This window comes from Melanostigma gelatinosum (assembly GCF_949748355.1).
Source record: "Melanostigma gelatinosum genome assembly, chromosome: 15".
In the NCBI taxonomy this organism is placed as follows: Eukaryota; Metazoa; Chordata; class Actinopteri; order Perciformes; family Zoarcidae; genus Melanostigma; species Melanostigma gelatinosum.
Window position 1 is genome coordinate 17818339 of NC_136648.1, and position 21045 is coordinate 17839383.

The 21045-nt window shown below is 47.7% G+C and overlaps 1 protein-coding gene across 2 annotated transcripts in view; it reads left to right on the plus strand.

The window, feature by feature from the left end:
• tns3 (tensin 3) overlaps window positions 1-21045 on the plus strand; it is a 30131-nt gene that overhangs the window by 7437 nt on the left and 1649 nt on the right. Inside the window, exons 4-26 of one of the 2 annotated variants that reach the window (XM_079285255.1) lie at window positions 160-282; window positions 568-632; window positions 1632-1715; window positions 2264-2376; window positions 2854-2914; window positions 3099-3174; window positions 3262-3391; window positions 3637-3702; window positions 4475-4576; window positions 8990-10231; window positions 13226-13383; window positions 13496-13628; window positions 13715-13798; window positions 15811-15943; window positions 16724-17283; window positions 17414-17500; window positions 17601-17732; window positions 19164-19259; window positions 20025-20102; window positions 20240-20317; window positions 20499-20667; window positions 20761-20829; window positions 20989-21018. In XM_079285255.1, coding sequence (XP_079141381.1) covers window positions 160-282; window positions 568-632; window positions 1632-1715; window positions 2264-2376; window positions 2854-2914; window positions 3099-3174; window positions 3262-3391; window positions 3637-3702; window positions 4475-4576; window positions 8990-10231; window positions 13226-13383; window positions 13496-13628; window positions 13715-13798; window positions 15811-15943; window positions 16724-17283; window positions 17414-17500; window positions 17601-17732; window positions 19164-19259; window positions 20025-20102; window positions 20240-20317; window positions 20499-20667; window positions 20761-20829; window positions 20989-21018 — 3869 coding nt within the window. Of the gene's footprint in view, window positions 1-159; window positions 283-567; window positions 633-1631; window positions 1716-2263; window positions 2377-2853; window positions 2915-3098; window positions 3175-3261; window positions 3392-3636; window positions 3703-4474; window positions 4577-8989; window positions 10232-13225; window positions 13384-13495; window positions 13629-13714; window positions 13799-15810; window positions 15944-16723; window positions 17284-17413; window positions 17501-17600; window positions 17733-19163; window positions 19260-20024; window positions 20103-20239; window positions 20318-20498; window positions 20713-20760; window positions 20830-20988; window positions 21019-21045 lie in introns of both variants that reach the window. The other variant, XR_013772646.1, reaches the window with a different exon arrangement.

Sequence of the window (21045 nt, forward strand, 5' to 3'; positions counted from 1 at the left end):
GAAAAAGAACCGGTACAATTCATTTCAATGGCAGAATAGCTCTCCGTTCATCCTCTTTGATCGGCTCTGTTAACCAGCCACAGTAAACGGTATACTATTGATTGGTAATGCATAGCAGAGCGCTACTGTGTCTGTTTACAGTGAGGGATGTGTTTTCAGACTCTAGATACGGGCTGGCCGGACATGCATGCTCCACCTCTGGATAAGATCTGCACCATCTGCAAGGCCATGGAGAGCTGGCTCAATGCCGACCCTCTCCACGTGGTGGTTATACACTGCAGGGTGAGCATCCAATCTTTCTTTTTTTTTAAGTGTTAAAACCCTTGAAAACGTATATAGTATTTCACGTCGTTCAGGAATTGCTAAATCCTGATTGGTGGAAGGAAATATGTGACTGCCTTTTTCTAAATTAGCCACGCCCACTTCGAACGTACAGAGATACGTATTTGTGTGATGTGAAATAACCAAAACATTTGACAGAAAATGGTTTGTTTTACATAGGATGGAGACTGAGAAAAGTGCCTCATGTGTAATGAATCTGTTCCCCGTCCTCTCTTGTGTCTTCAGGGCGGCAAGGGTCGAATCGGCGTCGTCATTTCATCCTTTGTGCATTTTACCGACGTGTCAGCCAGGTAACCACCACTGTGTGTCACATTGTTCATACTGGGTTACTATGAATTTCCTTGGGAGTCAGGATTGATCCTAATATGACTGCGCCCACTCGCTGTCGCAGCGAACAACCCACAACAGCTCCCGCAGACCAACAACAAATGTCATGACCTGACCGCGGCTGATTTATTTACCTGCTTTGATTTTAGGCCCACGGTGATTCAGAGAGTGAGTCAAAAGAAAAGTCACCTCTCACGAATTCAAAGAAGGACACCGCACAATTTAAGCCATGAATCACCCCCGTGTTGAATTCCATGATTCAACTTGGAAACATGTTTGTTACTGTAATAGCTTCTGGCCACAGTGTCGGCTTCATGAAATTCTATTCATCACGAAGAAAACTGATTCCGATGTTCTTTTTAAAGCCATTGTTATTGTCCAAGCCCTGAAGTGAAAGAATGCAGCAAGCATTCGGAGAGGCGGCCTGCTGTTACGCCGCTACGCAGATCCTCTCTGCACACAGCAGTTATTGTGGCAAGAGCACACATCGGCCTTCGATTTAGCCTCTGCGTTTGTGTCCCGCTGGGGAAGACCCGGTCGGTCGGGCGAATGTGAAAGACGGGGGGCAAAAAGAGGTAGAGGAAGAGATCGGAAAACAATGAGTCAGATTTACAATGGAATAGATTCATGGGGGGGGGGGGGCAGAGCTGTGGTGAAAAGGCTCCGGAGCTTGTTGGTTTTAGGTCCGTCTGAATAGCAGAGCTGTGCACACACTCTGGCCTCTCTCTGTCCTCCTCTCCCCCTCTGTGTTTACTTAAGGCTGGCATTCTCTTCCTCTGCTGGAATCCCCTGTCTCTCCGCTTACTTTCACTGTTGTCCATTATGCATGTGTGTGTGTGTGTGTGTGTGTCCCAATTTAAGTCGGGGTTAACGCCGTTCAATTACAGAGCAGCAGAGTGTAATCTCTCTCCTGAGTCATAATTACCTAAAGTGTTTAATGCGCCTCACTGTCTCCCTCAAAGTGCTGATCAGGCGTTGGACCGCTTCGCCATGAGGAAGTACTACGATGATAAGGTCTCCGCTCTGATGACGCCTTCGCAGAAACGGTAAGATCCAAAAACAAAAAAACCCCGAACACGCCCTTTCTACATAAGCAGCATGCGTCTTTCCGCGTGTTGTTTGAGTTGGTGCTTTGTTGACCCACATCCAAACACATTCATGCCCCCAGACCCACCTGATTCACCACGGAACTTTGCATGTCCCGGTGCTGTTTGGTCTATATCTTTTCACTGAAAAGCCAGTCGTTGTGGATCATTGTAATAAGAATGGGACCCCATGGGGACTTGGTGTAATCCTAACCCCGTGTACCACTGTGAGTCATCAACGCTCACACGGAATGGCTCAACACGGCCAGATGAGCCCATATTATTTTGGCTGGATATCCTTTTTGTTACCGGTTCAGAGTTGATTTCTGTACCAAAAAACATGAGTAAATATGTGATTTTAAAAAAGTGAGCAAGACTATTTGACACATTTTGGACTGTCCATATAACAGCACATTTGATCCCCTTGAATGTTTAGTATTTCGTTGTTGGAATAGCTACAATAGTCCTGTGTATTATTTACGTCCACCTTTTGTCCTTTCGTGTGTCAGGTATGTTTGGATCCTCAACAGCCTTCTGAGTGGATCCATGAAGATCAACGCCTCGCCCCTGTTCCTGCACTGCGTCATCCTTCACGGGATCCCAAACTTCGACGCCACCGGAGGTTAAACTCTCATTGTTTACCACTGCACGCAGCTGCGACTCCCAATGAAAATGTGCAGTCGCTGCCACCATGGCGGCGTAAAAAGAACCCAGACACGACCACATCAGAGCTGGAGCAGTAAACAAGACGCAGACTTATCTCTTCTTTATATCCTTCTCTTTTTCCAACACGCTCAGACAGGAAGAGGCACTTTGCATAAACAGAGCTGAGGAGAAGAACTTCTTTATGGGTTCCCAGTAAACCCATGGGAACTCACAGCCGTGTATGCATGTAAATTGCTGTTTTTACTAATTTCACCCGAAAACAACAGAGGTGTTTTTTACGTCATGTAGCTGAAAGCCTTTTCTCACAACAGCAGCTTATCACACTTTCTGTGAGCAAAACAATCTGAGAAGGTACTCATGAGTATCTTGTCTAACATGCTACTTAAGCTCATGCTATCAGTGAACTTTACGTTTTATTTTTGTTTCGTTTCAGTATGTCGCCCGTACATCAGGGTTTACCAGGGAATGCAAACCGTGTATTCATCTGGGATCTAGTAAGTATTTTACACATGTAGTACGGTAATTTGTTTACTTCAGAGAATATTGGAGCACATCAAAGCAACCTTCTGTTTAACTCACTTTAATGCTTGATTTTCATTCAGAGCGACTGCTTTCTGTCAATATCTGTGATCGCTTCCCGACTCTGGCTCACTTGACTCGCTGTTGTTTTTGTTCCAGTCACATTGGTCCAGGCCACAGAGGCCGTGTGTGTATCACCCTGGAGCCTGCCCAGCTTCTGAAAGGAGACATCATGGTAGTGGGGAAAACATAACTCTCAGAGTTTCTGCGATCGGTATTTATTGCAGCGATCAAAATGTTCATTTAGTATTTTCTTTTGCAGGTTAAATGCTATCACAAGAGTGACGTAGCTTCAGAGCGGGAAGTTGTTTTCCGGCTGCAGTTCCACACGGGAGCAGTGCAGGGCTACAACCTGATGTTTGAAAAAGAGGACATGGAGACTGCCAACAAAGGTAGAAAAAAGCAAAAACAGAGCAGGTCTCAACGTGCCGCCGCTAGTTTACGGCGACCGCTCTGCTCCACGCAGCATCTGCAGGGCTCTGTCTGGACTTAATTTTGACTTTGTTCTTTGAGACCAATAATCTTGTTTTCCCAAACATGTTGCGTGAGAGAATCCTATTGGCAGACAACACCATTCATCCTCCCGCTTCTGAATGAATGGCCACACTAACGGCATTCCTGTGTGCTTACGTTCCAGATCCCAGATTTGCAGATTATGGTAAAGTGGAGCTGGTGTTCTCCGAGGGACCGGAGACGATCCCAGGTAGGTTCCCAGATCTCTGTGGGTTTTATTCTCAGAAGTTGCGACAGGGAGAGGTAGTTGGAAAAGCAGACACAGAGCTTTTCTCCGTGTTCCCCTCTCCCGTTGTCCTGTGCTCCGGGCCTCCCCCTCTGCCCTCTGGTGAGAAGGGACGTGGAATGCTGCAGAGGGGAAATGTAGTGTGAAGTGTGTGCTGACAGAGAGGTGCAGAAGCACAGCATGTGCTGCCCCAGAGCCCCACAGGAGGGAAACTATGTGGTGCGGGTCTGTGTATGTGCAGCATGTGTTGTATACATCTGCTTGAGTGTTTATCAAATAGTTCCTGTATACTTTATATAGCGTGATACAAAAAATCTTTGCTATTTTCTGGGGGGGGGGGGGGGGGGGGGGGGGGCACATGTGATGGTCATTTGATCAAAAGTGTGATATTTTTGCCCACCCCAACATGGATGTAGATATGATTTCGATCTACAGCATCAGGGGTGGAAGAATAACCCCATTGTTCCATGATGTGCTCAGGCAATTTTTAAAGGAATCGTTTCGCTTGTTAGCTTTCTTGCCGAGAGTGTGATGAAAATATCACATGTCTGTCCTGTAAATATGAAGCTACAGGCAAGCGCTAGCTTAGCTTAGCATAAAAACACAGCTCACAAATGAACACAATCTGTATGGTTAGTTTGATCCATACATATGTGTTTAACTATCGTTTTATAAATGCTACTCTCCTTTCAACATCTAGATGCAGTATAAATAAATGTGTTATTTTCGGGTCCAGGTGCCGACAGGTGGCAAAACGGGGCAGATGTTATCGTGGACTACAACACAGCAGATCCTCTTATCCGCTGGGACTCCTACCAGAACATCTGTGACGGTGAAGGTACAGTTATAACGCTGCACCAGTCACCACGTGACTCACAAGACTTTCTGACAAAGCTATGGTCTAATGAATCAAAATATCAATGGCTGTTTTATGAAGGGAAGAAGTATGCAAAGGGAGTTATTTAGACATTAAATATTACTTTTCCACTGTACACACACACACACACACACACAAGCTCTCTTTTCCTCAGGGAATTAACAGTCAGCGTGACGGGTCCTGTGCTGCAGTGTGATCGCATTAACATGCGCGCACAGTCACCACTAACTTAGTTTGCGTTGCAAGTGTCGCTAGCGGGAGTTATTGCTCACGAGCGGGAATTGCAACCCAGGCGGGCGGGCCCTGTGGAGACGAGGCTTTTATTGTAGCGAGGGAAGGACAGGAAGCTGAACTTTACCTTCAGGTTGCTGTGCAATGGGCAGTGTTGTTTCTGCGTGAGGGCTAGGGAGGAGTGTTGTTGTATGTATGCTGGGTTCGGAGGAAGAGCAATTGGTTCTCAGGTTCTTTTTTGTTGTTTCATCAAATGAATAGGCAGGCTTTAACCATCCCACACACACACATACACACATACACACACTCTTAGTAACGCCTGCACAGACACACACATAGACTCACACTCTGAGCCACCCTGTTGGGACGTCCCGTCCCGGCTGCGGTTGCTGCTCTCCACTCAACCTCAGAATTCACAACAACCTCCCAGAATAGAGCGACGTGGTGGTAGCTTTATAACACAGATCCACCCTTTCCCAGGATTCATTGAGTGTTTTTATAAGCGACTTTCAGCTTGATGAAATGAGCTGGCTTGTTTTTATTTTTATTTTTTATTTTTCATTTAAAATACCCCAACACGTCCATATATAACTTTATGCACACCTCTGGCAATGCAATGAAAGCGCTAAACACTCGCATTTAAGAAATCATCAAAGCCGAGCACAGATATTAACAAAGAAACAATTTATTTTTCCCCCTCTTCTCTTAATTCCAAAGCATTCATGTGGGATATTTACAGTCTTGCTTTGTCATGTAAACACTACATCTGAGACGGGAGACTGGGAGCTTTGTTGGAATTCTGCATCTACTTACCAGCAGTCCTCCGGCAGGCCCAGTTTGACTCCGACAGGCTGTCACTCAGAGGCCGGTCGGGAGGAGGAAGTCTGAAGGCCGCTTGCCACTGCAGTGCTACGGTTGTGAAAAGACAAACCTCATTTACTTCAATGGCTTCCCTCCAACCACCGCTGAGAGTGTGTGCTCATCCCCACGTGTGAATGAAGCGTTGAGTTTTAAACGATTGCTTTTTCCAGAAAGCTTGTTTACTTAAGTTTACTGTAGCTTGCCGTCTTTGTGTAAGCTCGGCCACACCAGCTGCGGAAATGAATATCCGATAGTGAATATTAAAACCGAGAAGTGCTGAATGGTAATTGCTCGCTTGGATTTTTTGTTTTCTCCCTACCTCTGGAAGTGTGTAGCCATGCAGATAGTCTCTCCAGAACCAGGTCTGGATCGTTCTCGGACCGTGCTCTCATCGGTTTCCATAGGGTAGAATGTAACTCCAATGAAGACTGTTCACAGCCACAAACTAATCTAACATCTCAATCACACAATAGAATAGCAAATGCAAAAAAGAAATGGGGGACTTAATCAGACCAGACTAAGACCACCAATTCACGGTCCAACATACCGGTAATCTAATATTTTGGGACCACAAAGACTGTTACAGTCATAAAAATGGCCATTTCCTGTTTCAAGAGGTCATTAAAGAAAAGCCTCCAACCGAGGACAACTGTACTGCTGCTGTTCATGAAGAAGACCATACCGAGCAACTGATTAGCTGCAACCCTGCTCCCGTGCAAGTAGTGTGCTGCTACCACACACTTTACTTGAAATGTAAGAAAAGTTGCAAAAAGATAATTGAGAAAACAACCGAAGTCTTTGGATTACCCAGATTAACTGAGATGTTGGTTCTGCAAGGAAATGCTTTGTGGTTTTCTAATGTTTATTTACCTTCGTGCTATTGATGTATCTCAAAATGTCTGCATGGCAAGACACCGCCAGGGGTATGTGAGAAAACGTTTAACGCAGTTTAACTCCGCCACAGTGGAGCTTACCCTCCATGTGAGTGTTTATTCTGCAGTCTACGCACAAGAGGCACATGTAGAAGCTCTGGGCGGATGATCATCATTATTGCTTTTCGACTCACGGTTGTGGCATTCAGGAGGCGCGGGATAGTAGGTAGTAACTGAGAAGGAATGGGACTGGGTTGGGTAATTGCATATCCATACACAACCAGACCTCCTCCTGCGAGAGCGGCTTGAGGAACGGTTCTGGTTTCACCGCTCTCTGCACTGTAATTGGTGGATTATTCAGGGACTGGCCACACCACAACAGCCAACATGATGAATGCTAGATATAAAGGGTTTGAATGATTTCCTTAAGTCGGGAACACACTCTGTTAACCATTCAACGGGAGTGTAGTCCCGATAGGTGAAACAGCTTCTGCTTCTTTTTTTTCTTTTTTCTTTTTAACAATCGCCCAACCCCACAATTGAGTTTCGGGCACATCTGTTTCTCGCCGATATTGTTCATGAGAACGGCAGGCGTGCAATTTCATGACACACAAAGAGGGAGAGGAAAAACAACTCGGCTTCTGCTTCTCCGAGCTCCAAGTAGAAGGCAAGGATTGCTTTAATTAAAAAGTGTCTTTTTACAGAGTAAAGAAAAGTCTGAAGCTGCAGGAATGTGGTTTTCTCTCTCTGATCCTCTCCAGGCCGCCCTTTCTTTCTTTCTTTCTTTCTTTCTTTCCTTTCCTCTCTCCTCCCCTCTCTCCCCACTGGGGTAGTCCCCTAATGCAGGACAAGAGATCGGGTTACGGCTCTCCTCCAGCCCGCCTCCACACCTAAGTCCCGCCTCACTTGTTTACATTCCTCTGCCCTTATTTGGAGATCTCAAGGCGCCCCCCCCCCCATTGCGTGGAGTGCAAGCACTCTCACCTTCTCAGCAGAGGAAGAAAGCAAGGGGCCAACTTCTTGGTGCTGTCTTGATTTGACCTCCTACCATTATCTGCTGGTTAACAGCCATGCCCGCTCTCGTGTGCCTGCGTTGCCTCTTCTCCCCTGGGAGTTTTGTTTTCCCCGAGACTGGGATTGTCTTGTGTGTTTACCTGGCAGTGGAAGCGGAGGTGAGAGATTTTTATTCTTATTTGTTTCTGCTTCTTGAGACAGATGGGTGGCCGCGAGGGGGAGGGAAAGGAAAAAGGGAGGCAGCACGATGACAGAGTGAGATGAAGAGGGGGGGAGGGGGAAACATCTGTCTCGAAAGCTGCTTGCACCTTGGCAGTAGGAATGTTACGAGAGGGATTTGTTGGGGAAAACTGCCAGGCGGAACTGACCCGCATGGAGGCCTGAGCCGAGGCTGCTCAAGGCCGGATGCAGGTTCAACTAGCATGTGAGCAATGGAAGGGGGGGCAAGCCATACAGCAGCTTTTGGAGAGGAGGAGGGAGCTTTTATCATGCGTGTCTGGTATTCTGATCCTCCAGTCATGGTTTGACTGAAAGGCAAGTACTTAAGGCGGCACATTGAGGGAGAATCGCAGGAGTCATGTTGAGGAGAGAGTGACAGCGAGGCACACTTCCCCTCCGGCCCTCGTTTTGCGTAAGTAAAAGGCTCGACTTGATTTTTCTTGTTGTTTTTTTTAATCCTGCGATGGATTCGACTCTGACTTGCAAAAGTGATTACGGGTGTTGTTTTAGACTGAGGGGGGGGGGGTCAAGGGGCAGGTGAGAGGGAGTAGGGTGGCTCAATCAAGGCGGGGTGAGGAATGCAAGGGGTCAGACGCTGAGGATCCACAGCCGCCTGAAGAACTTAACATCTATTATATAACCCGGGCATGAGAAAAACCCCTTTTGTCTGCGGCGCACGCTGCATACACTATAGCACCGTGGCAGTTCACCTCCAACACTGGTGGGAGTTGTCAGGGCAGAATGAGTGGAATGTCTTTGGAATAAACTCTGATTAGAATCTCAAAAAGAGGGCCATAAACATTTTGGGTGGTTTTTGTTCTGACACATGCTAATGAGGTGATCTGCTCCACATGTTGATTCACACGTTTTTGTCTTCTCTGTCAAGGTGGTATTGCTATCCTCGTTATTTGCAGTCTTGATGTTTGCTCTGTATTGTCTGGAATGTTGTCTTCGTCGGGTGAGGTGTGATTGAGCTTTGAACAGATTCTGAATGACGGGAGTTTTTGTGGGCTGACAGGACCGTGCATGCTGACGGCGTGTGGTTTTTGTGCCGCTTGTGTTCTGCGTGAGTCCTCCCCCCCCCCCCCCCCGCCGCTGTCTGTGTGTGTCTCTTCTGTGTTCGTGTGCCCATGCCAGCTGACCGTATGAAGCGCTTGCGTCTCTTCTATTTTTGCAGCGCCCCGCTCTCAAGGCCTAACCCGGGACAAAGCGGCGAACAAGAGAAGCCCCGGCGGAGGAGAGGCGACGCTGGGCAGAGGGGCCCGCACCACCTCCGCCACCTCCAGCCCCGACCACAGCGACCACGCCCTCTCCGTCAGCAGTGACTCGGGCCTGTCCAGCACTTCTCTGTGGGCAGACAGACCCGCACCTGCCCCTGCCACCAACATCACCACCGCTACCACCACCACCAACTCCACCACCATCCGGCCTAACCAGGGCCCCAGCCAGCAGGAAAAGGTCCAGCTGAAGCGCCTTTTGAGTGGCTTTGGTCTTGAGGACCCCTTACTGGGGGAGATGGGTGATCAAGGGCCCAGAGTGGTCATCCAGCAGATAGTCCCGGCGCAAGTGCACACCAACGGAGACCCCAGACCCCGAGAGAGGGAAACGGACATCCTGGACGATGAGGTCATCGCGGGTCACGATCTGCACAGCGTGGACAGCTTAGGGACCTTGTCGTCCTCCTGCCACAAGAGCAGCCAGAACTCCCTGCTGTCGGACGGCTTCGGGAGTCCCGGAGGAGAGGAGCAGCAGCAGCAGCAGCAGCAGAGCCAAAACCAGCACCACCTCCACCACCCGGCACCCCATCCCACAGAGGAGTACGAGAGGGCCTACGCTGAGGCCGGAAGGGGCTGCCTGAGCTCCAGGAGCAACTCCGTGGCCTCCGCTAATCCCAGCAGTGCTCCCACGGCCAAGCAGCACGTCTACAGGCAGGGCAGCTATTCCACGCAGTCCTGGGTCCGCCAGCAACAGTTGGTCGCCGCGCAGCAGTTTATCTACATGCCCGAGGACGGGAACGACGCGGAGAGGTACCCAGGGAACAAGCAAAGGAGCAGTTCACCCAAGGCCGGCCTGCCCACTGAGCCCCAGGGCCCCGCAAGGGACATGACGACGGACGCTCTGAGGAGCGCACCGCCGCACAAGGAGCAGGCAACGGTCAACAACAACAACAACAACCACCACCAGCGTGACGAGGAGTTCAAGTCCCTGACGATGGACATCGATAACTCCATCGACCAGCTCAATCAGCTGATCATGGACCTGGATCCCACATTTGTGCCGGTTCCCAGCCACAGCGGCTCCCTCAAGAGGAACGGCGGGACGCGCGCGAACGGCTCGGTTTCCAAGTGCCCGAACGCCATCGATCTCAGATTCGGCGATAATGACGCCGCAACAGCCCTGAAAAACACACAGCAGACAGGTAAGACAGTCAGACAGTCTGGGTGTGGTGGTGGTGGTGGTGGTGGTGGTGGTGGTGATGTGGTGTGGAAGCGCGGTCGTGAAACAGAAATGTGTGAAACCAGAGGAGCTGTTTTTGCTAGAACCATCTAATAAACCTAATCAACAGCTTTAATTCACGTGCTCGGCGCATCTCTCCACCAGCATCTGCCTTTCTCCTCCCTTCACGACAGAGTTAACTTCACAAAAGCACTCCTCCTCTCCCTCTCCCACCTCACGTGTTTTAGTGGCAGAAATAGCAGGGCTGTTGCCAGCTTTTCAGATGTTTTCAGTGTGAATCTTGGGGGGGGGGGGGAAGAGCGCCGTCCAGACTTGTCTGTGCAGCTATCCGAGTGGAGGATCAGTACGGTGCACGGGGAGAGGGAGAGCAGCTGTCACCGACCTCCCTGAACATCTCCGTCGCTCTGTGTTTGATGAGTAGATGATTGCATTCTGAGGCGCACGGATATTTACTAAATCAGTGTTTCCCTCAGACCGTCCCACTGCTGCGCTCTTTCATTAGACGTCAGTCATCTCTAATAGATGCTCTCCGTTTCGTCGTCCCGCGTTCCTCACACTTCCGTCTGTCCAGCTCTTAGCGGCGATGCGTTCTTATATACGTTTTCTCATTTGACTGTTGTGTCTGTCGCGCAGACGGAGGTTATGCAACGTAGTGACGCCACAGTAAATAATACAAGCTGTACAATTTAGTAGAAATGCCTCTCTCGCCGATGCTACAGAGAATAGACCCTTTTGAGATTTGGCTCACTCCTACAGGTTATCAGGTTTGGCGCTATTGGCTTGAACATTCGCACTCGATGCAATGAAACAGTCTTTTTCTTTATTTGGCCGGGAACCAGCGAAGCAGAGAAAATGCACAAAGCTGCGTGGATGCTGTAGCAGTGTTTGAATCACACCGTGCATGTGGTTGCAGGGGGGCACAAGATGGGGAGGCCTGAGGAATTTCCAAGAGAGGAACAAGTGAGGCTGGAGGCAATGTTTTTTCCATTCGCATCCAAAGGCATACCTGTCTGTGCATATCAAGCACAGAGAAGCGGCATTCCAAGAAACAAAACGCCAAAGGCAATAACTTGTTTTGCTCATTGGCAGATAACCGGCAGGAAGTACGGGATTGTTGTTGATGTCGGCTTTTATCCGTTCGCCCAGAGTCGGGCCTGGCTGTGTTGCAGCATGAAGTTATGTATCGCGAGGGAAGGCTGCTTGGATTATATTGAGTGGCGCAAATTACAGTATCCGTGTAACGAGACCAGTCGCGCTTTTCCTGCCCGTCTCGTCATTGCACCATGCCTCCATCTTGTTATTGTTTTTACTGTAAAGAAGGAAAGATGGAGATGGAGGAGGAAGGCTACAGTATTGATGATGTGTCAGGGGGGCTGGGACTGACATCGAGCGACTGATGAGAGGGGACATATTCAGGAAGGTCGGGATGCTCTAAATGTAACGCTTGCAGGAGAATTTGATGCATCGCAAAGTTCTTCATCTTCTCTATCTTATATGTTAATGTCAGTCGTCACTTGATGAATTATTGTGCTTTTTTTATGATGTTGGATCAAATAGAGTGCTGCAGGTCAACCCCAGAGCCTTGGTTTCCTCTCTAAAGAGCCAATGGGATTTTTCCATTGGATTTTTGGATTATTGCAGAATATAAACTCTGTGGCAAACACAAGTTTTTGATACTTACACTTTTCGTGCAGCAAGTAATAAACTAACGCTAGGCTATAAACAAACTACACCGCGGTCGCATTTAGCCACAGCTAGCTTTTTTTTTAGGACATATAAAAGCTTCAAAATTCACACGAGGAGTATTTATTGACTTATTTTAATTTGTGGAACAAAATGGAAAAAATCTCTTTGGCTTGTGCTAAACACAGACCATGTTTTAGGCATCAAACCAAAAACACTTTGACTTTGAGACGAGGGAACCGAAACCAGGCTTTAGGACTCGTTCCTGCTGCACTTGAATGTCCCAGTGTACGAGTCCTCTTTAGTGTGGCTGAGCGGTGTGGATCGATTCGTCTGTTAGTGTATGTACTTTTATAACACCATATTATAATGAAGTACATTTATAGAAAATTCAAGTGAGAAATAATGTCTAGATAAGGTATCTATATGGGAATGTTTTTTTTTGGCAATATAGCTTTAAAGTCATCCTGCTCATTGATTTGCAACAACCCGACACAACTAGGAACCTCAAAGGAGAGAGCCCCCTCAGGGGAAATAGCCAAATCTATGTTGCCTCACATTACTGTGCTCATCCTCATGTTGCCCGACTCTACTCTTCAGGGTATATTAGGTGAATGTGTGTCATTGGAGAGAAAGGTCTCCCAACATTCAGACCCATTGCTCGAATGTTTCTCGTGCCTCTAGTACGCTGATGATTTAATGAAAGAGAAAGAAAGAACAGGGACAAGTATGTATGTCAGTAGACTCAGTGAGTAATGATCCCCGGCACTAGCCCCTCTGCACCATTAGCATTCTTTAGGGCTGAGAGCTCGGAGCTCGCTGGGAGGGCTCAAATTAACACCCTGGTGCTGAGTGGCAACACTCTTCAGAGTTGTCACAACATTGACCCCCGCCACCACACACACACACACACACACTCCCACCAGCCAGACCTCCTGGCATTCCTCAGCTGTCCTCTCAAAACATGCTTGTAGGCAGTAGCCCCATGGTCCCTTTATGGACTTTATGGGCTTAATTCAAATGTCATCATTCCCAAACCTTTTACAGAGAGTTGCTGTCAAAGTCGGTATTCAATAGTACCGACTAGAGGAAGATGCAGTTTTGGAAAAAAACATGTAATACTTCCCTAAAAGGTACCAACGGTTGCAGCGCTGGTATTTTTTATGTCAGTATTATTTTGTTTAAATGTACTTTGCTTCCCTGAAGTCAGCGATGCTTGTTTATCTGCTCATATTAATGATCTGGTTGCTGCTGTCTACTTGTGTGTATCCAGCTGTCCAGTCCAGTGACGGACGGGCGGGCGTCACGCGGTTCCTGAGTCGCCAAGGAAGTGATGTCACGGATCAACCGGGCTTCTGTTCCTCAGGGTGGGGTGTGACGGAGGAGTACAGGGGCCAGCGGAAGTACTCCCCCTGCGTGCCACAGTCCCAGGTAAGTGCAGCACGTGAGCACAGTGTGCAACGAGCCCCCTTCCCACCTCATGGATCGTTCTGTTCTGTTCTGGTTGGTTCCGTGTTTGTAAGTGTGTGTCGTTTGCCTGCAGCACCCCATGTTGTACAGGACGGACAGTGCGGACTACAGGGCCCAGGGCCCGGAGATGGACAGCGGGGTCGAGGCTGGGAGTGACATGGCTCCGCCCACTCCCGCCTTCCCCATCTCTCCGCCAACACCTTATGGTAAGTGATGGAGTTTGCAGGTGCTTTGCGACCAGCTTTCTTTGTTCCGTTTAATTAAATGTTCCCGTCCTCTTTTTTTTTTACAGTGAAAAATATGTCGGAATTGACTCACCTCATGCAAACGCCATCTCCCAGCATGCAGTCTTATGGAGGCTACAGAACGGACCACGGTGGGTGCAAATCTCTACTAAACGCCGACTGAGCGCAAACGTATGAATCTATTGTGGAGATTCTTCAAGCCGAGGGAAGAAAAAGTGGTCAGTGTTCAAGAATAGACGCTGGAAAACGGAACCGTGGTATAGAAAACAATTCCCCGTATAATTTCACGGTGTGTATATATATATATAAAATGCAGAAATGTCAGTCCATTGTCAACTAAAAATATGGATCTTTTGACCTTTTTCTAAGCCTACGGATTTGAGGCACTTTATCATAGGAAGATAAACAGTTCACCAAGTTGCTGCAAAGAACTAAACACAACCCGTTAAGACTGTTTTTCTCTTAACGTCAGCTTGTGTTTTTCCATTCAACCAATTAAAGACAGTGAGTGACAAAAACGCAGGCAGTGAGTAGGAGCTAATTGCAAGAGTCTTTCATGTCTGCCCTGCGACTGCATGTGTGTGGATCCACTATCTCATTAGAGCGGGGCTATTTCAGGTCCCTCTGGCTTTACCTAACAATAATGACATTGCTGTTTGTGGAATTTTGAGAGGTTTTGAGACTTGAGGCCCAAAAACAAAGACGTCTCAGAGATGTGAAAGGAGAGAGATTCCTAACCAGTCTGTGCACTGCATGTTTGCTTTTTTGGAGAATGTCTGTGTGGTCACGGTCTGGAGAGATTTTTTTTTAAACATTTTTTTAGACAACAGTGTTGATGTAAAGATTAAAACTGAGCCTTTTTTTTTGTATGAGGTCGAACACACCCTGGCTATGAGATTGTCAGAAGTGGGAAGAGTTGTGCATTCATAGCACTTTGTAGCATCTTTGGACTCCCCAAAATCCTTTCATGCTTTTTTTTTATTTTTTAGGAATTTTTTGATCATAGAAGTAGCGGAGAAAACTGAAGTGTATGTTGCGCCCCAAGCCGTTTAAATAATTCAAATTAAATCAAAAGTAATTTAAATCAAATACAGCTGATGGCACCGTCCCGACCGACCGAGAACACTGCTAGGTCTGTCGGCACTTTAGCCGTAGTTTGCACCGTTAATGCTGTTAGCGCTGTTAGCTGCAAGCCGCCGGCTCAGCCGTCGCCATGTTGAGAGCCTTTGAGAGGAAATAGAAATGCTTCCAATCTCGTATTAAGCACTTTTAAAGTTAGCTGCGTTTTATTTTGCATGTTTTGGGATCAGTGTTGTCACAGATGCGCAAGATTGCACATGTTCAGGAGCAACCCCACATACTTAATTTCCACTCTACTTTGACCTGCTGTGGACTTGTTTCCATGGATCTAGAGTTAGTCTAAAGGCCGGAGGGCCTGGCAGCAGACTGGCGCCCCTGCTGTGCCTCTCGCTCCCTCAGACACCCGGGAAAGAATCGCCACATTCAGTCTCGCCACATCTCCATGGTTACTGTGGGTCAGGAGGAACGGCACAAAAAGCAACAACACTTTTCTTCCCCCCCGCATGAAAGTGTCTCCGTGCACACAGAAGGGAAATGGGGACAAGAAGAAAAAAAGCAACTCTTTTCGCGTTGCGCCTCTCATTCCTGTGAGAGTGACCCAGAGAGATCCGGAGCCGTCGGTGGCTCCAGGCTTTGGCTGATTGAAATAAAAGCTTCTAGATAATTATGTCGGAGGGCTTTTCATTTCTAGCTGCAACGGAGTCTGATTTGTTGACCCGGTGGGTTGTGGCAGAGGGTATTTGGTGAGTGGTTTTATGTGGATTGATGGCCATGCGGACAGTTTTTATTTCATTTCAACTCTAATATTGATTGTTTCTCACTGGAAAGAACCCCGAGCTCTCCCCGAGGGACTGGTTGCCATATCGCACAGTTGTTCTCGTTACAGCCACCTTATTTTCACTTTTTCAGTTTGTTTTGGGTTGATTTTTGTTTTAGATTCAATGTATTCGTGTTCCTTTTCATTGAATTCAGCATTATGAAAACAAAAGCAGCGCTTGACGCCGTGAATGTGATCTGTAAATGTGCTTGAATTTGTATTTCTGATTTGTTTTCTCGTACACAGAACCCCGAGGATATTCAGAGATGATCAGTCATGTCGGAGGCGACGGTTTACCAGACTCCTCCATCAACTGCCACAGGACGCTAAGTGCTACACACTCTGCCTCTATTGCCGGGACCCGTCAGTGGACAGACAGGTACAGATCTGCCCTACGCAGAACCTTTAAGCTTCACCCAACATTGTTTTTAGTGCCAGAGGATAGAATTTCCCAAAGAAACTTCAGACTGGTGTTGATTTCCAGTGGGATCGAGAGTATTTGCAGCACTTTTACATGAATTACTGTACAATCTACTGGATCATCTGCTTCAGAGCTAACCCCCGTGATGTAAACAATGAGGCCCAAGCCAACATTTTTCACGCTTTTAAGACTACTGGAAACGCGAGAAATTTGGGGGACATATTGCACCTTTTTACTCGTGGCTCAGGTGGAACGGTTTGGTGTATTAATAAAAACAAAATGTGAGACAGTGCAGTGGAAGCAGACCTAGCGAATGAATAATGAAGCATGTGACTTAAAGGGTCACCCGACAGTAAAGAGACGGCCGATTGGGACGTCCGATCTGTGTGGAGAGGAGACTGTACTGTTCCTCAAAGGAATACATGAAATAAACATAAATGCAATATTTCTTTCACATTTTCCAGGTTTTAATTTGAGATTTGACTGGCGCTCTTTCTCTGAGTTAGCTTCTTCTTCAATAGTGTTGATGGCACCTGATGAAAGTGCCACCAACTTTATCGCCCAGCTCTTAATATTCTCAAAAACAATAGTGGATGGAAACGCTCATTAATTAGCGTTTTCTTTTGCAGATTTTCCTGGAATATTTAGTTGAACTTTGTTCCACATTAGAATGTAAACTTGACTTATGTTAATATATTATATGTTTATTACCTTTTTATTTTTTTCTGTTATTCAAAGTTCCTCCACGAGCCAGTCCTGGCCAGAGCATCCCGTCCTGACCCGCCACTCGTCTCTGAGCAGCTATCCCTCGACCAGACAACCGCCGCCGCACTCCATGCCACTGGACTATGGCCACCACTCTCCTCCCTTGCACCACCCCCACATCCACCCGGCCCCCAACGCCCACAGCTCTCCTCGAAGCAGCCAGCGGAACTGCACGGCCCGCTACGCTCTCAGCCGCAGTCCAGCCCAAAGCTTCGACGAGCAGGACCACCCGGGTGTCGGGTACGGCGCGGACTGTCCCAACGCCGCCTCCAATCTGCTGGGAAACGGAGGCACGGACAGGGAACTTTTGACCTCCGTAAACGGGCAGAGCCAGTCACCGCTGCTCCAGATGCAGCCCCCGCTTCTGCCTGAGAAGAAGAGGGCGTCCGATGGGGAGCATTCGCTGGGAACGGCGTCTCCGGCCCTCAGCGGGCTCTCGAGTCCCCACAGTGGGAGCTCCCTGAGTATTCCCTTCCCCAACGTTTTGCCAGACCTCTCAGCCCAGACGCTGTGCACAGCTTCACCTCTGCCAGGTGAGCCGCGGAACCCCCCCGCCCCCCCCCCCTTACGAAGCTAACACCATCACCGCTGTCACATGGCTTGATAACCCCCACACAAATGAAGCATGTACTGATTATTTTGCGTAATAATTCTGGTTTCCAGATGTGCTGGCTGGCAAGCAGGTTACTGTAAAATTTGTGCAGGACACATCAAAATTCTGGTACAAGCCAGATATCTCAAGGGATCAAGGTACGCTTCCAGTGTCCACTTTTGTGCCAAAGTAATAAAAGAAAGGAAACTTTTCACAGAGCTACAGAGCCGACTCACAATGATGTTTCTCTTCACTCAGCCATTTTGGTCCTGAAGGACAAGGAGCCGGGTTGCTTCATCGTGCGGGACAGCCATTCCTTCAGGGGGGCTTATGGGCTGGCGATGAAGGTGGCTACTCCCCCGCCCTCAGTCCTCCAACAAACCAAGAAAGGTACGGTAACTTTTGATGGGAATGGTTGGTTTATACAAATTTGGTTTGAAAATAAGACCCAGGTTCATTGTTTGTGCATCTTTAATGAATTTTTTTTTTCTCTTTTGAAATAATGTTTTGGAAAAATACACGTATTTGCTGGCTTCCAATGAGAAGATAGAAACCAGCGTGTGTTAAGTATAGAGCTGAAGGCAGGATGCGGTTAGCCTATCTTAGCATAAAGACTGGAAGCTAGGGGGAGGCGGCTAACCTTTCTCTGACAAAATTCAAAAATATCCGCATGCCTACAGAGTCTGCAGAAAGATAAAGTTCATGACTCTTTCTGTTATCATGAAGAAGATATCCCGTCACAGATTGGTCCGGCAGGACAGATTCCCTGGGAATCAGCCATCGCACACAAAGCCGTCTACAGTTACAGCCCCACTGTGTGTGTGTGTGTGTGAGTGAGTGTGAGAGAGAGAGAGAGAGAGAGCTCGTCGCCGCGTTTCTCTCCCGGGCATCATCCAAGCCGAACAGACCCCATTTTGCCCTGATAGCCTGTTGTTCAGCCCCTAACAAAAGATGTGCCTGGTCCATAAGCCAGCTCTGATCCCAGGGCCTTCTCCTGGGAAGCGGTCTGCCCCACATAACTCTGTCTGATATGGACGTAACACATCCAGGGACTGGGGTCAAAAGGGTAGTGTGTATGTTTAGCATATTCAGGAAATACAGGGGAAGGATTTTTTTATTTTTTCAGAAATAAAACAACGTCTCTCTCAGAATCTGGCCAAACATTCTGTCCATGTTTCAACACGAAAACAAAGGCTGGCTGAGTGATGATTCACACATCATGTGTTGTTATTCAGAGAAGGGGCCAGAGGACGTTAAATCACACACTGTGTGTGTGTGTCAGAAACGAGTTGGAAATTTTTTACTATATTCCATCGAGGATGCTCTTCCTGGACCGGCCCACCCCGGCGCCCTACCCTTTAATTTCACCGCCCACTCACACCTGTCCTTTTGTTTGCCTTCACCCCTACGCAGTCCACCTGTGCGGAGACGTCGCGACGCGGCCCCTTCTCCACACTTTCTGCTTCGAGCATTGTGGCTCCTCAGAAGTGTGAAACTCAACCCACCTTAAGGAGCGGGGCCTTTCTCCGAGCCTTTGTGCCGAGACATTCCTCACACTCCTCCTGCCCCCTCGCAGGCGCTTCTGTTGAATCCTAATCCCATTAATCTCCGGGGAGGCTGAATGTAGCGATTTAACATGTTTTGGGTTACTCTTCGGCGCGGGGGAAATTACATGCTGCACTGAGATAAATGCCCGGGGCCGTTATTTAGGTCAGAGTAAATCTAGGGTGTACGACGGAGGACAGTTTTGCTCAAACAGAGGAATTGATCATCTGTTGTTCTCTCTTTCTGTCTCTTCTCTCTGTGCTTTTTGGCAAGCAGTGGGCGATCTAGCCAATGAATTGGTGCGCCACTTCCTGATTGAGTGCACACAGAAAGGAGTGCGGTTGAAGGGTTGCCCCAATGAGCCCTATTTTGGTGAGTACCTACTCGGTTAAGACTTCTCCCTTCACAGCTGGTGAACAACGGGGACACCTCCTGGCTGTTTGGCTGCACCACACGAAGTGCAGGACTTCACGCACCACACTGCCCTCTGCTGGTGTGCGGTGCGTTGTACCACTGTCTGCTGGTTGTCTGCATCTTAACGTGACACAGGAATGCACCTAGCACTCGACCCACGGCCTGCTGTTACATGCTTTCATCTGTCCTTCTTAACCAGATTAATGGTATTTTCTTCCTCCCCTGACCTGTAGTTGCATTTTTTGTTTTTTTAGCTATCCAGTATATAAACACTACCGTTCAAAGTTTTGGAGTCACCTGCCATATTGATGATCTTCTCCTTTCCCTTAATAGTGACTGTTATTAACAGAGACAAAAAAAAGTATTATTCAGACACCAAATATGTTATTTACATTTGAAATAGTTTTGTCCCCAAATGATGAAGAATTCAATTATTAAAACCTACATTTAGTCGATTTCTCCACAGTGTTACATGCCCAGTGGAGAATACTGTTTTAAACAATTCAGTGTGCACTTGACACTGAAACAGGAAGCTGTTCCTCTTTAAATCTACAGACATTTTAATGCTAAACCCATCTTACAAAATCGTAAAGTGGACTTCTTACAACCTAAAAGCACACATTTATATGTCAGTGACGATGCAATCAGACAATCAGAAATGTTGTCAATAAAGCCTCAGGAGATCTCACTGTGATCTTGATTTGATATCTTGTTGTTTTGCAGGAAGCTTAACCGCGCTGGTCTGCCAACATTCAATCACCCCCTTGGCCCTGCCCTGCCAACTCATCATACCTGACAGAGGTCAGTGCTCCACGCGCGGTCACAGACCTGATTTTAAAAGATAAACATTATTTAGGTTCTGTGGCCTCCCATATGTCTGTTTAGCTTGTCTGGCCTGTTTAGTCACGGAGACGTTTTTTGCTTTTCTGTGTTCATAGATCCTCTTGAAGATGTTGTGGAGACGACCTCACAGTCGGTCACCAACTCCGCGGCCGAGTTGCTAAAACAGGGTGCAGGTAATCAGGCGTCTAAGATCACTCGCTCTGAATAGACATCACGACAGCGCAATGACACAAAAACAGTGTTCTGTGGCGCGGAGCCCTGTTATTACGGCCCTTGCCACTGAATGCACTTGCTCGACCGTTATTTGCAGTCGTGATCCGAGTGTATTTTGAATCTGCTGATTTGTTCCCGCAGCCTGTAATGTGTGGTACCTGGGCTCCGTGGAGATGGAGTCGCTAACGGGCGTCCAGGCGGTGCAGAAAGCCGCCAGTATGTCTCTGAGCTCCAGCCCTCCACCGACCTCCACCGTAGTTCACTTCAAGGTGTCCTCCCAGGGGATCACCCTCACTGACAACCAGAGGAAGTGAGTGCCACGCAAGGCATATTCACACCATAAACACATGTGGAGGTGGGTTTTTTTTCCTCACAATAATCACTCCCCCTGTCTTTTTCTTAGGCTGTTCTTCAGGAGGCATTACAATGTCAATACCGTCATATTTTGTGCATTGGACCCTCAAGAAAGAAAGTGAGTATCGCTGATTTAAAGTTAGGCAAATCAGTTATTATGTCGGATGTCAAAATGTATCCTGTTTTTGTTTTTTTGATATATTGTCACTGCTACTTTTGAACGTGCAGTTGGAAGGTTCTGCAAAGCCACTAACCATCCTCCCTTCACTGCTCACAGGTGGAAAAACGATGGCTGCCATTCAGCAAAGTAAGTAGATGATGATTATTTTTGACA